Below are 15,449 nucleotides of genomic sequence, written 5' to 3'. Positions count from 1 at the left end.
CTAAACTATTGGCAGTAAATCAGGTGTTTTAACTAGGGCTGGGAATTGCAGGGTTAATGTCGATATGTCAATATGGGCCATGTAGCCCGTGATAAATAGATCAGGATAAAGTGAGTCAGAAATAAAGATAAATTGCAAGAAAACACAATAATGGTATGATGCAAAACCTTATCTGATTAACTGAAGAATATAAAGTGCCCTTAAGATTCATGTATGTATTGCTCTGCAATTTAGTATCCGTTTCACCTCTTTACCTGCTTCATTCTTTAACTTATTTTTTACTGATGTCCAGCTTGACACAGCTGTCTTCTTCTGCTTCTTTTTTAATCACACCATCAACTTCTTTGGCCAAAAAAATAAAATGTCATGTTACCCTCATTAATGTTGTAAGCGTCACCGTGAGGAGTCATGAGGTAGTGACACCTTGAGTTATATTTACAAACATCCATTTAGAGTGCCATATTTGTTTTGAATTTGAATATGAATATTTGGCACTATAGGGATTAGATCATTGTATCACACGAAGCAGGATGATGGTATATTGCCTTATTGTTATTATGTGCCACCCCTAGTTTTTACACTGGTTCATGAGTTCAAAGGTTGGATGCTCTGCTGAAGGGTTGATGGACAGACCTGCTGAATGTTGTCAACAAGAATGAGTCTACTTCTTAAAATAGTGCTTCTCCTTTCCTCCCTTCCTTTTATCTTGACAGAGAAATCCCTTTTAAAAAAATGTCCTATTAGAGTTTGTGGTTTGTGACATCACTTTCTCAGAAAAATGTAGAAATAAGCTGAAAGAGGAAGTCCATCTTTTTAAAGTTTCGGAAGTGACACATCTTGAATATGACATTTGGACAAGGATAAAAACTTAACAGAGGAGAAATGTTTGCTCTGTACTTTCTCAAACATCAGGGTCATCAGGCAGTGTAACAGAAGCTCATATTGACAAATCTCCTACCTCTCCTCCACACACACACACACACACACACACATACACACACACACACACACACACACACACACACACACACACACACACACACACACACACACACACACACACACACACACTTCTGTGTTAGAGGAAATGGGGCAATTAAGGACAGCTTGCCACAGCTCTGCATGGGGTTAATATGCGGCTCCGTAATTAAAAATAAATTATACTTTTCCTGTATAAATATTCAAGTCTCACTCCACTGTGTGCCACTGCCTTGTTATGGCATGTATGCTATTTTTCCCCCAGTCTGCACAACATCTGGCACACGTTTCCTGAAGCATCACCAAAATAGATTGAGTTTTGTTTGCCTACGAGAGATTCTCTTGTGTGATGAAAATGTGTCAAAATGAATTGGGGGGGTTATGCAGGGCTTGAGGTTAAGTCTGTAGTGTAGAAAATGTGAATTGTGGAAAGTATTTTTTGTTTGAAAATTATAAAAATGCAGGTGTCAATTTATATGGCTTTATAGATAGCTGCACAAAATGTGATAGATTTCCTCAAGTGATGTCATTGGAGGCAGTATCAGTTGGACCCAAACCATAGACCATTAACAGTCTAATTTGTCTCAGTAATGACACCCATTGGTTTCTGAAGGTGTTTTTAAGCCCAAAGATGACGGTAGCCATATTGGAAATGCTACCTCATCCTAACTTTCGATTACTCTAGAAGAAAAGAGGTGGGGCTGAGGGGGGCTTTAAGCATCCTCGCAAACAGCTATTGCATGCTCATCTGTCAGTCAACTCACCTCCGCCCACATTTATGCAAATGTTTTCATTACTCTTAGCCTCCATTCAATCCAAAAAAAAATAGTTTTGTAAAAAAAATCCCTTCCTGTACAGTTTTTAGCAATGAAGAAATGAGATTTTAATACAAAAGATGTGTTTTGAAGATGGTTCTTAACGTGTTTATACAAATGGGCATTTTAATATAGACTTTTAAGAAGGATTCCCCGGGTGCGCTATCTGTGTAGTGATCTCTGAAGTAAACTAAATGTTACCTTCAAGTTAGAGTTTTGTGAGCTTTTAAGTCCCCTGAAGCTCACTCATAATCTCTGTTTGAGCTTAAAGGCTCAAGGCAACAATTGCCAACTAGTAACATAACACACCAAAATCTCAGTGATTGGTAGACAGTCAAGTTGCAATGTTGGCAAAGTAAGAACAATGTTTTGTCAAGAAAAAACCTGATGTAAAAATATATACTCTGGTTTTACTCAGTCACTTTTTATTTTTTTAGGTTTAGACCTGCTCTTTATGTCAAGTGTCTTGAGATAACATTTGTAATGAATGGGCGCTCTCTGTGTAGAGATCTCTGAAGTAAACTTAGAGTTAACTTTAAGTTAGAGTTTTGTTTAATAGTGAGACACATTCATTTTCTGAGTAATCTTTTTCTTTTAGGAGTTGACAACTTGAATACTTGATTCTGTCTTGCCAGTTCAGGGGGAGGCGAGGGGAATAGAAAACTTTTTTCTATTCAGCTTGGAGTGTCCACATTGAAAGTGACTGCTGCTCAGGGTACAGAGGGACAGACGGGGCAGGGGAAAGGGTCCTGACTCCTACTAAATCCACCATTTGTCCTGCCGCTGACCTACACTAAAAGAAAGACGGTGATAAGATGGTCATTTTAGGGAGCTGTAGCAGACAGCATGGTAATTGGATTGCTGGAAAGGGGCTGCACCTCTGGGAATTAAAACAGAAAGAGAAAGGACAACACTGCTGTCATTAATCTTGAAACCACGATGTACACACAATGCTTGTGCAACTGTCAGCATTTGAGAATGTGAAAGCATGTGAACTTTATCAACAAAGGTCTTTCAACTGGCAGAAATCCTTATTTTGTCATGAATTGATTTTTATCTCAAATAACTCAGCAATCTCTTTCTCATATCAGGAGAATACATCAAGACCTGGAGGCCGAGGTACTTTCTCCTGAAGAGTGATGGTACATTCATTGGTTACAAAGAGCGACCGCAAGATGTTGACCAGCTGGAAACCCCCTTAAACAACTTTTCTGTTGCACGTGAGTATTTGCTGTAGAGAAACAGCAGATTTTTTTCTTTGAACCTTTTATTTGTTTGCTGCATTCTTTGAACTAGTGTTCTTGTTACAGAGTTTACATATTTGTTTCACTCTTTCAGTTTTGCATGTCTCTATCTGCCTAAAAACAGTTTAAAAACAACGAGGTAAAAAGTATGAAAGTGAAAATGTTGTCTCCAATCATTTGGCCAAGGATCCATTCATCGTTGTGTCACTTTAAATGATAATGAATAGAACCATTAGGAAATTGGCTGTGGTGTCATCTCTATAGCATCGCTGCAAGTTTCTTTGAATGGGGGTGGAGCTCTGAGGCAAAACAAGCTCTGCCACAGAATGTGTGCGCAAGATGTCTGGCTCCAGACATGAATACATCGGCTGTCATTCCTCTTCTCTGTTTGAGACTTCCCCCAAACTCTCATGATTTTATACAGTGACTGATAATAAGAATAGTAACAACAAAACGAAAAAAAGTGCCCAGAGCAGCCCAGCCCACTCCATCTTCACATCAGAGAAAGTTGCTGGGATAAGCTGTGCAGATGACTGAACACAGCAATTAGACGGCATACTGTTTGTTTAACAAAATGTTTCCTCTCCGACACTCTTGAGTTATCGTGGCTATTAGCCGCCTGATTTCAAGTATTTATCTGGGCTCAGCTCTGAGGCTCCGTCTCCATCAGCGGAGGCTTCGCTTTTTGTCACCACTGCGACCCCACCGCAGAGGACACATGGTGCGTGGCTGCTGACGGGGCTGCTGCAGCTGGATTACACATTCATTCTGATAGAGCCATGTTGGATCTCAGTGGTGGTCCGATCCCCTGTCCTCCATCCATCAGAAAGAGGCTATTTTGTGTCACGTCGTGACATATCTGCTGACATGTTTCATTGGGGAACAGATGTTAATGTGAAGGAGGTGCAGATGGAAATCTAGATTCAGTTATTAGACTGTCTTGAGTAATTGTTTTGCAAACTGCTTACAAGACAATTATTTCACTGGAAAGTGCGAGAATTGGGGGAAATTAAGGAAAGGGAAGTGACTATTTGCTATTAAATGTATCCTTAATGAGAAAAAGTTTAACTTGTCATGGCAACATCATATACAATCATTTGAGAATCTCTTACATTTAGTGCCTCTGGTTTTTGACTTAGACAGATGTCTCTTTAAGCTCTTTAAAGCCTTTTTTCACTGCTTTTGACATTTTAAATGCAAAACTCATAATCAATCAATTGACTAAAATAGTTTCATAAAAAATTAGCTATAGCTCTGCCATTAAAAAATAAGTATATTGCAGAATCACAGACTTTATATGTATTGTGCTAATCTATTTTTCCCTATATGCTCCATTTTTTTAATACTCCCCACAGTTTCCATAACACTATCGACACTTTTATTAACCAGTGTTTGTCTTTAGAAGCTATGACAAGTTAAGGATCTGGGTTTTTTTACTTCCACCAAACTGCACCTGTTCTTTTCCAAATTGGACGACAGTGTCTGTTAGGTTGGCGATAAAGATAAATGGCTATAACTGTGGGTCTTTCTCTCCCCTCTGCTCCCCAACACATCGGCTCTGCTCACCGCCTCCCTCCCTTCCCTGGCTGTGGTCAGAGTGCCAGCTGATGAAGACGGAACGGCCCAAGCCCAACACATTTATCATCCGCTGCCTGCAGTGGACCACTGTCATCGAGCGCACCTTCCACGTGGAGACCCCCGAGGAGAGGCAAGCTAGCAGCACACACACACACACACACACACACACACACACACATCTCTCAGCTCACAGAGCAGTAAAACACAAATCATTTACGTGCACATGATCCGGCCCTGTTGCATGACAAACTTTTAACAGTTTAAGAGGTCTGCTTTTGCAACATGTAGAAGCACACACATTTAATCTTTATTATGCACTCGCACAAGGTCCAGTGGCTATTGGCAGAACTCACACTTGAAATTGGCTTCCTGTTGATAAGAAGACAATTACATGATTGGGCTGCTGGGCTTGCATGATTGTGAATGGGCTGATGTAATCTCTCCGTTGCCTGTGCCTCCCTCAGGGAAGAATGGACTAAAGCCATCCAGACAGTGGCTGAAGGCCTGCAGAAACAGGAGGAGGAGATGATGGACTCCTCTCCAGACCCCATGGACATGGAGGTCTACCTGACCAAAATCAGACACAAAGTGGTATGGACAGATTACACTCTGCAGTGTGTCTCTGTTTTCCTGCTGTTCTCACAATGATACACATAAACCTCTTACTCATTCAGCTTTATTCCCCCCACCACACACTGACCATATCCTGGTCTTTCGAGTTGACCATTACTATTTCCTCCACCCTGTCACCTTTCCTCCACCTCACCCCAGCTGCTCTCTACTTTCTTAACATCAGCCGTGCGTGGCTTAGCACCAGATAGCGTGTCCACCAGGTTTCACAACCCCCACATTTGTCATGACATAAAGGTCCAAGGCCACTGGATTGGATGTCCCTCACACAACCATTTTCAACATTCTCTTTAGTTCTGGGGTCAAAGGCTAACTGAGACACAACCACATATAGGCCAAAGCATTAGAGGAGTGGAAATTGCATGGTGGGTGAAATAGTGCCTTAAATACTTGTGTTGTTGTCAGTGGGGTTGTGTGTCCTGCCTAGTTAGAGCATGAGTTTGTTAATGCCTCTGTTTGTAACCAGACGCCACTTTCTCTCTGGCTCTCCAGACTATGCACGACTTTGAATACCTCAAACTCCTGGGAAAAGGCACTTTTGGAAAAGTCATCCTGGTAAAGGAGAAGGCCACAGGACGCTACTACGCCATGAAGATCCTTAAGAAGGAGGTGATCGTAGCGAAAGTGAGTGGATGCCAATAAGCTAGTAAAAGGGGAGGAAAAACTCAGGGGGGAGGGCAGTGGAGTAATGACTCATACCTAAATGGTTAGCCATTGTGAGCGTTGCACAAACACTCTTTTTATGGTTTCTTTTTTTCCAGGATGAAGTGGCACACACACTCACAGAGAACAGAGTCCTCCAGAATTCAAAGCATCCGTTCTTGACAGTAAGGAGCCCCCCCCCCCCTTCCCCATATACCTAAACCAAACCTTATTTTAACTCACACAGATCCTTTGGAGCCCCTTCAGTCCGACCCTGCAGCATCCATTCAGAAAAAAAGGACAGTTTTAGCAGGAATGTTTTGAAGAGCTTTTCTTACAAATGCTGCAGTCGAGCTGGGCCTTTCATTGCAACACTGGACTTATTTTTTTGATGTGTTAACCCTTTCTCTGTAAGCCTGTGGTGGATTGTTGTGAAAAGCTCCTCCACAATGTTAGGTCCAAGTGGTGGGTGGGGGCAACACATAATGTAATGTGCTTCAAGTAATGAATGGGAATTTTAGCCACAGTTTTCAAAAAGCCTTAAGAGACTGGAGGAACATTTCAGTAGTGTTTTAATTGTTTTGACTAGGCAGTCGTTTTAACAAAATGTCATTAAAGTGTCAAATATGCAAAGTGCATTGTGGTATTTTATGTTACAATCTGTTGATTTAAATGTCAGCTTCCTCTTGAAATTTGTCTGAAACACCACCAAGTTCTGCTTTGAGCATTCTCGTTCTTTGTCTGCAGGGCCTGAAATACTCCTTTCAGACACATGACCGTCTGTGCTTTGTAATGGAGTATGCCAATGGGGGCGAGGTAATTCATTTAAACATCACTAAATCTGCATCTTTAGTGAATCAAAATACCTTTCAAATCAAATAGTTTAACTCTCTTCCCTTGATTAATCAACTCTCCCTTCATCCATCCTCTTCTCAATGTCCATCTCTCCTGTTCTCCTCACAGCTTTTCTTCCATCTATCAAGGGACCGTGTGTTCTCAGAGGAGAGGGCTCGGTTCTATGGTGCAGAGATTGTGTCAGCGCTGGACTACCTGCATGCTGAAAGAAATGTGGTCTATAGAGATCTAAAGGTAAACATCCTCGCTTTCGCTTATCCTACCAGTCAGCCTCTTTCTTCTGTCTTTCTCCTTTCCCCCCCCTCTTCCCTTCATTTCTCTACTGGCAGGATATAAATAGGGCTTGCCTCCATCCAGAGCAGTGGCAGTGGCCAGGTCTTATTGATCTGCCTCCCCGAGATCAGACTCCAGACCTCGCTGCAGCTGGAGGGAAGGAGGCTTGGCCCATTTGCTTACTGCAGCTAGACAGAAATAACCACCAGTGCTCTTTGAACAGATCGCCAGCGTCTCCTGTTATAGCACATGTTCTGTGTGATTGACTTAATTTAAATGCTGCTTGTATAGCACTTTTAGTTAAAAGAGAAAATCTTTATCTTCATCCTCAATCAAAGAAGCTGCAAGGTTTCTGCTTCTCCTTTTTGAAGAATCTAAGCAGAACTCTTACACTCTAAAGATAGCATCAGGGACGGATGCTGCAGACTGATAGGACATTTTTGAGCTTTAGGAGGGCTGTGGGGGGTTATCAGTGTTGGAGTGGGCATCTGTAGTCCTACGACTTCCAGCTGAAAAAAGAAGTCAGGTCAGCACTGCACTCTCTCCCTCCCTCCCTCCCTTCTTCCCACCCTCTCTCCCTTGGGTTTATGAGGCAGCCTCCCAGCCTGCTAGGGTTCTCCTGAAAATGCCAGGGTAGCAGGATTGGAGGATGTGCTGACTCTTGGCAGTTGCTGCTGGCCACGTGTGAGCTACAGCTGCCAGGTGACTTTAACTGAGGGTGAGACACAGAGAAGGAGGGAGGACATGCTGATATTAAAAGGCTGTGCAACCTCAAGTCATGACACTGCATGATGCACATCCTTAAGACTTTTAGGTAAATGTACCTTTTTGTTTAATCACAAAGTTCATTTCCATCTGCCCGAGTTTCAAGGACATTTGTCAATATCCAACTTGAGTATTTTTTAAACTCGGCTGCAGTGAAAATATGCATGTAAAAAACAAAAGGTGCAACAAATGCTGCTAGAGACAGACTTTTCAAATAGAACTGTTATCAAATTATCCTCTTCCAGAAAAAGACATGAACTGCTTGTTTTAATAGTTGCATGTCTCCTATCCTCTAAAGAGCCCCCATAAAAAGAATAAACTGAGGTGAAGAGGGTTACTACAAAATTGTTTTATCATAATTCCAGATTGAGGTCACAATAGCAGAAGATAAAACACCACAGTGTACACATGGATCAATTCATTTAGAAAATACAAATCAAACCTTGAGAGCTTAGCAGCAATGAAATGTCATCAAAGTTACTTATGCTAAATTGACTGTATCATTTTTCACATCCTCCTGAATTTGTATAGACATCTTTTGATAATTGAACAATATTGTGCTGGAAATACAACTCTGATAAGCACTTTTTTTCTTACAAAAGTATAAAACAAACACATTTTCACCCTGGCACCTAGTAAAATATATGCAAGAATTCTGGGTGAGGTGATGCAGGTGAGCAATGCAGCAAGTAATATTCAAGACAATTCACCATGAGTGGGAGGAGCTGATAAAGTTTATATCCTGCCACCTATTCAAAACTCTTGAGATCTCCTGCAAGCCGTAAAACTATGTTATTTTGATTTCTGCCAGTATGTTCTTCTGTGTTCTTCTGTGTGTTAATACAGCCAATAACACAGCATTGATATAAAGACCGAAACTGTCACCAAAGTGTCAAACTCTGCGCCTGTCCGTCACTTGGTGCATCCTTTTTATGTCAAGATCTGCCTTCTATGGCTCCTAGGTCCCCGTCCAACAGGGAAAACATTATCAGGACTACATGTGTTAAAACAGCTACCATACAACAGTTTTTTTTTCTTTTTCTTCAAATGAATGTTTTCATCACAATCAGTTTTTCTTTGTTAACTAAATCCCCTTAAGAGTGAGTCATTTTATTACAGTGTTTACATCCTTCACCTGTCTTGTGTCCTCCTCAGCTGGAAAACCTCATGCTCGACAAAGACGGACACATAAAGATCACAGACTTCGGCTTGTGTAAAGAGGGGATCAAAGATGGCGCCACGATGAAGACTTTCTGCGGGACACCAGAATACCTAGCACCAGAGGTACTAACTCTACCTGAAATATAGAGTTCACACTGTCTTGTAACAATGTCAATTCTAAGAAGACACACAGATTACCGCAGTCTGTTACTTCAGAAATAACACCTAATAGGGACCACTTGGGATATAGTGGTATGAAAAAGAACCATAAGTGGAGCCCAAAATGAATGTGAGTCCTGTCATGCATGACATGAGCAGATTTGAAGGAAACTGCAGTGTGTGTTGTCGGACATCAGTGGGTGAGAAGCATGTAGAAAAAGGGCAGCTGTCCTGGATGCCTTTCTAATCTCCAGCTGAAGTCTGAGAGTTAATGAGTGTGCCGTGTGCCCAGGGCAGGGCAGCCTGCTCCCATGTTTGCTGTATGTGGAGAGGTGTGGCTACTCCCTATTGCGTGCAGGTATGACAAGTGTCTGAGTGGGCTGTGTAACCCGATATTGCTTTGTGAGTGTAGGCACTGTGTATGCGAGTAAGTACATGAGGGGTTATGATCGGCTCACGCCTGTTGCCGTAAAAATGTCTTCCGGGAGAGGGGGTGTCCATGTTGACACAGTTGCCGTATTGATGTTTCTAGCCTCTATTTGTAATGTTCTGGTTTAGGGATGAGGAGGAGGAGGAGGAGGAGGAGGAGGAGGAGGAGATGATTGGCTGGCTGTGCTTCAGGAAACGTGAGCTTCCACCTTCGGTTAAAAAAAAAAAAAACACACGTTGGCTGCAACTGCTGTGAGGCCAAAGGGGAGCCATAGCCACCAGTACTGATGTAGATCCCCCAGAAGACCTGGGCAGAGTTGTCGTGAGCACGCTTCCCAGCAGAGTCTCAAAGTGTGCCTGTTTTTTTTTTTTTTTACACTAGCCTCAAACTGGCTAGCTTGTGAATTTTTACTCGCTCACATCTGGACCCACATGACAAATATTTTGTTGTTTTTTTTTTAACATTCCTCAGACTTCCCCACCTGTCCATCCTAAACTCTGTCTGTCCCACTTCACTCTTCGACTGTGCAGCACAGTCCACACGACAGCTCCAGCTCCGGCAGCGGAGAGCAGGGAGACATCAGGGGGCGTTGCCATGGCGACAGGGTTGCTGGCGAGCGTCTCTATGGAGTGCGGGCCAGGCAGTGTTACAGGTTGTTCTGCAGTAAACAATGACCTTGTTGTGTGTGCTGCACAGGAATGCTGTAACGTCTGGGAATATTCCACCCAGAGCAGGAGAGAGCGAGAGAGAGAGAGTCAATCCACAATAACCTGACCAGAGTTTGTCTCTGGAGGAAGGATTCAGACTAATTCACTTTGTCCCTTTTATTTAGTTGTTACAAGAAGAAAAACATAAATGCTGAGGGGAATTAGCTTTAAAGGAAAAGACTACAAAGAAAATGAGGAGTGAGACTCGATCTCGATTCATAAGCTTGGAAGATTAATCTTTGTCAGTGCTCAACTTTATGAGCAAAGAAGTGCAGAATAGTTTTAGAGTTCCAGAGCAGCAGCAAGTGTTTGTGCTTTTATCTGCTCTCTCCTCCCCCTGCCTCTGCTCCTTTGGGGCAGTGTTACAGTATTAGTTTTGGGGCTGGGGCCCAAGCAAGTCCTGGTTACGTATATGAGGGATGAGCTTGGCTCCTGCGCTCCTGGCAGCTTCACAGCTGTGGTGCTCTTCTACATATATGGGGCAGCTGCGGGCCCAGCTGTCGCACGGTGTGAATCACACGACAGCAGCGCTGGAAATAGAGACGGCCCAGTAATCCTAGCCCCACGCCGGCTTCACGTTACTCCCTCCTGCCCTCCCAATCCTTCTCCTCGATGCTCACCGCTCACCGCAGCGCCAGGGCGAATGCCCACAGACACATGCTCTACTGCGTGTGCGTGCACACACACACAGTAGTTTTGTTCCTTTTACGGACACATCCTTCCATCTGTTTTCCAGGACCCTCTCTCTCCTCTTTTGCGCTGTTGTGTCCGTATCTAATTCTATTAATCTGCCCACGTCTTTCTACCTCAGGTTCTATTCTTAGGTCTGAATTTCTGAGCATCTCGCTGCTTGAGGTTTAAGAGAACAGACTGTTCTCATTGTCTTGATTTCACCTTCAACATCCGCCTGGTGAGGTAGAATCCAGTACATGTCCCAGGAGACCTTGAAACAACTCTGCTCAGCAGCACATTAGTCATGCAACAGGTCGGTTGTTCAGTAAGCACAACACAAGAGGAGTTATTCTCATTAAGAGCTGGGGAGAAAATACATCCTATGGAAGTAAAACGGCTTAATATTTAACTGGTAGAGACTCAAATTGTGTCCATTAAGAGGTTTGTTTGTGAGTCTGGTCCATGTTTGTGGCCACACATTAGCTTATTTATTTGACCCACACCTCTGCTGCTTGTTGATCTGGACGTGTGTTTGTGTATGTGTGGAAGGCACTGTGCTGATTAAATATGCAGGGCTCCAGGGGAAACTCTATCCTCACTCCTAATGTGAGATGTGAGTCAGTGTTGGCTGGGGTGGCCTCAGAAGGCCCGGACTGGTGGGGGGGGGGAGCAGGTGATTTTTGTTTAGGGGGGTCGGGTGATGAGGAGCCATAAGAGCTGATGTCATCACCTTCTGACCTCCAAAAATGTAAACAAAAAGCCATAGTAGCTAACATTATGTTTGCAAATTTCTACCAAAAAAAGCAAGTAAAATGTATTTTTACTACATCATGTTGTGTCTGCCTATGAAAACTAACTTCCTGAAATAGCCTATGAGCATCCAGACAGCTGCATTAACTCAACTTTCACCCCGATGTCATCCCAAAGGTGCTAGAAGACAACGACTACGGCCGTGCTGTGGACTGGTGGGGTCTCGGGGTGGTGATGTACGAGATGATGTGCGGCAGGCTGCCTTTCTACAACCAGGACCACGAGAAGCTGTTCGAGCTCATCCTCATGGAGGACATTCGCTTTCCTCGCACGCTCGGCCCCGAGGCACGCTCACTGCTCTCCGGCCTGCTCAAGAAAGACCCAATGCAGAGGTAGGCATCCTCTTTGATTACCTTATTATCTCAAATGTGTTGATGATTAGCAGTTCTTGGGTTAGCTGTAGTTTTCTGTAGCACCTACTGACTCGTTTGTTTTGTCTTCTAGGTTAGGTGGAGGGCCTGATGATGCTAAGGAAATCATGCAGCACAAGTTCTTTGCAGGAATTGAATGGCAGGATGTCTACGAGAAGAAGGTATGTTTTTTTTTTAAATGTTCATGTTACTTCGTTTCGTCCTCCTGTTGTTTTTGTGCAATTGTCGTCACTGAAATGTCTCCAAGCTCAGGTTAGCATAACTTTCCTGGGAGCAATAAAAGTGATGTCATTTCGAGCGCTACCATCAACAAACCACGTGGCTTGTCATCAGGAGGACAACTGTTTTAAACTGATTGACAGCGGCCAATGTGCTGATATGTTTGTGTCTCTTCTCCTCTCCAACAGCTGGTCCCACCGTTCAAGCCCCAAGTTACCTCAGAGACGGACACACGATATTTCGACGAGGAGTTCACGGCACAGACCATCACCATTACGCCACCCGGACAAGGTAGCACCAAACAAAACAATACAAGCAGAACATGTAACACAATGTTTGTGGTGTTTCACAACTTGAGCTCATTGGTGCTGTTCTTTATTCTGGAGCTTTTAATTTGACCCTCAGACTGATTATAGACGCTGACTGTGAGAGAAAAGATCAATTATAACCTCACTGTTAAAGACAAAAAACAACAATTCAATTCATTGTGATGGAAACAGACTTATACCTTGATTAGAACAAATCATGTGGAAGGCCTCAAATTACATCTGACCTTTAACTTTGTGTTATTAATTGAAAAGGTAAGCTGTCATGTTCACAAGAGAAACTTTGTAACGGAACTCGTTTTTTCAGAAAGGTTGATTTTGCCATCATCCTGGTGTTGGACTCAAATCTATTTTGTGGTTAAGTGTGAGTAAACTTCACCCTGGAGGCATTCAAAGCTCTGCTGAGAGGAGTCACCCCTCTCCTGGACAGACACTGTCATTAAAACACAGTCATCCCATGAATATAGACAACAGCTAGTGTGTCTAGAGATAAAGTCTAAAGATAATAGAATATTACAACAAATAAATCAAATAATAAAATGTATGAATATGTGAGGACACAGAATATGTAGATGTGATGGAGAAGCAGGAGCAGATTTACTTTAGTGCTGCAGCGATCGTAAAGTCTAGAAAGTTGTGAAGGACACAATATGAGTGTAATGTTCCCTTTAAGAATAGTTAAATTCACATTGCACTAAACATTATAATAAAAACATCACATAAACTCTAAATGCTTCTTCTCCTACAACACGCTGAGAGGCACGTTGCAGAAACAGCTCTCTGTTCCCGTCCACCTAAATTCATACTTACTCTATTTCTGACTGAGGCTTCATTTGGCTGCGTATATATAAACCACTGGATCAACATGAAACAATAAATCCCAAACGAAAACACAGAAACACTCTTTGAACCGGTGTGGAGACAAGCTGATGTGTTCCTTTTGGAACCCCTAATAACAAAATAGTCACAATGCAACACTGTATCTCCAAACTAATGAGATTCATATCAACTTTAACTTGTAGGTAATGATAGTTAAAATCTCCTGCACACTACTGTTTAGTTGTTTTTTCTACTATTTCAGTCTCTATCAGTATATTCTGGGATATTGTGAATTTCCTGTTAAAAGAAGAAGTCAGAAGCCCCGCCTCTATACTGTGAATCAAAGACAAATCAAGTTGTTGCCATGGAATCATCTTGCTTATTGATTACATTACTCACACTGGTCTAAAATAGGGAGACACTGAAGAGTTAGAGACTGAGGTAACATTTGTATGGCAAACTCAAGAGAAGTATATATATAGTGTGCGTCATGATATTTTTAGAATTGAGCGTTAATGAGCAGAAATATTTCCATTGAGAAATAAAATAAAATGTTGGCTGCAGCTTTGATGTACAAAATGTAAGCAGTCCTTTCCCTCCCTCCTCAGATGACAGTATGGAGTCCTTCGACAGTGAGCGGAGACCACACTTCCCCCAGTTTTCCTACTCTGCCAGCGGGACGGCCTAAACAACTCAAATACATTCCTCTGGTCCTGACATCTCCCCCTCACCCCATCCGACTGCACTCTCAAAAAGACCGGGGGACCGCAGCCCCGTCCTCCCTGCATTGTCCGCGGATGCTGTCGGTGGATGTTACATTTACAGTCTGCAAAATGTGTGTTTTCCAGGAAGGAGGAAATCCAAGATGAAACAAAGATAACTGCGGTGGTTCTGAGGCCTTTGAAGACTGACCACACTGAGTTAACACTACTCTTCATTTCCTGGTTGTTATGTTGTATACTGAGCAGGCATCCATACACCATAATGAACAGGGAAATGTAGTTTTGTTATGAACAAATTAGGCCACTGATGTGAATTTTGAAAAGGGCCATTTTTTTGTATTAAAATTATACAACTGAATATCAATCATTTCAAACAGAAACAGGCAGACTGTGGACCAAAAGCATCATCTGAGCAGTGAGTGTGTTGTTTGTTGAGTGGGTAATGAATCCATGTTTTCCTCTCTAAGACTCCTGAACAATTCAAAAACCAGACGTCGACACATTTTTTGGGCTCAAAGTGAATGTACCGTATCAAATAAAGTTGATCTTTCTGCATATGCATGTGGCTGATTCTCCTCAAGACTGAAATCTTCTGGAGAGGATTTTTTTTTTTTTTTTAATCACTTTTTTTCTACTTCCCTGATGCAAAACTGACACCAATCGGTCTGTTGTATTTTCATCTTTCACCTTGATGAGTCTGATTAATCAATTGTGCAATACAGCGTGAGGTAGGGGAAAGAATGCAGAGTGATTAATCATTAAAGGAAAGACTCTCCTGCTTTTGGATTTCCTCTTAACTGTTTGCACACCAGAGTGTTCTGTTCAGGATCATAAAAAAAAAGCTCCTCTCACATCCCCCTGAAGTAAGTGCTTCTAGCTGCTGATGCCTTCCTCTCTGGATGCTGTGCTGCAGACTCCTCCTGGTTTCTCTCTTCTGTTCTTTCAGGTTTTTTCCTCCATGTACAGTTCAGTATTGGGTGTTTTTTTTCCACCCAGTGCATTCACTGCAGCCTCAATGAGGTCACTTTAACATGATTCACTTCTTTAGGAATACTTTGCAAACAAATGGTGCTTCAAGGGGGGGGGGGGGGGGGGGGGGGAGTCATCTTTGTTACATCAGGGGATGTGTGTCCCTTTTTTTTCCAACCTTTTGAGTTATTTATGAGACCAGCATTGACTAAAATGAGTTTTACTGTGCCAATGATATGCACTTTGCTGCCCCCAAAAAGATTGTATTTGGACTCTTATTTGTGCTTTATGGTTGGTAAAGACT

At 42.5% G+C, this 15,449-nt stretch overlaps 1 protein-coding gene across 4 annotated transcripts in view; it reads left to right on the top strand.

Moving 5' to 3' along the window:
* The window catches only part of akt1 (v-akt murine thymoma viral oncogene homolog 1), a 31,209-nt gene extending 16,478 nt beyond the window's left edge, over positions 1-14,731 (top strand). For all 4 annotated transcript variants that reach the window (XM_061062212.1, XM_061062210.1, XM_061062215.1 and 1 more), the window contains exons 3-14: positions 2,885-3,013; positions 4,634-4,745; positions 5,080-5,206; positions 5,738-5,869; positions 6,007-6,072; positions 6,635-6,703; positions 6,851-6,976; positions 8,936-9,064; positions 11,837-12,051; positions 12,164-12,251; positions 12,498-12,600; positions 14,063-14,731. In XM_061062212.1, coding sequence (XP_060918195.1) covers positions 2,885-3,013; positions 4,634-4,745; positions 5,080-5,206; positions 5,738-5,869; positions 6,007-6,072; positions 6,635-6,703; positions 6,851-6,976; positions 8,936-9,064; positions 11,837-12,051; positions 12,164-12,251; positions 12,498-12,600; positions 14,063-14,142 — 1,376 coding nt within the window. In that variant the 3' untranslated portion in view covers positions 14,143-14,731. The remainder of the gene's footprint in view (positions 1-2,884; positions 3,014-4,633; positions 4,746-5,079; positions 5,207-5,737; positions 5,870-6,006; positions 6,073-6,634; positions 6,704-6,850; positions 6,977-8,935; positions 9,065-11,836; positions 12,052-12,163; positions 12,252-12,497; positions 12,601-14,062) is intronic.
* Positions 14,732-15,449: the final 718 nt, after the last annotated feature.

Source organism: Labrus mixtus, chromosome 18, assembly GCF_963584025.1.
Source record: "Labrus mixtus chromosome 18, fLabMix1.1, whole genome shotgun sequence".
In the NCBI taxonomy this organism is placed as follows: Eukaryota; Metazoa; Chordata; class Actinopteri; order Labriformes; family Labridae; genus Labrus; species Labrus mixtus.
Note: the sequence above shows the minus strand (reverse complement) of the source record. Positions and strands in the feature narration are given on the sequence as shown.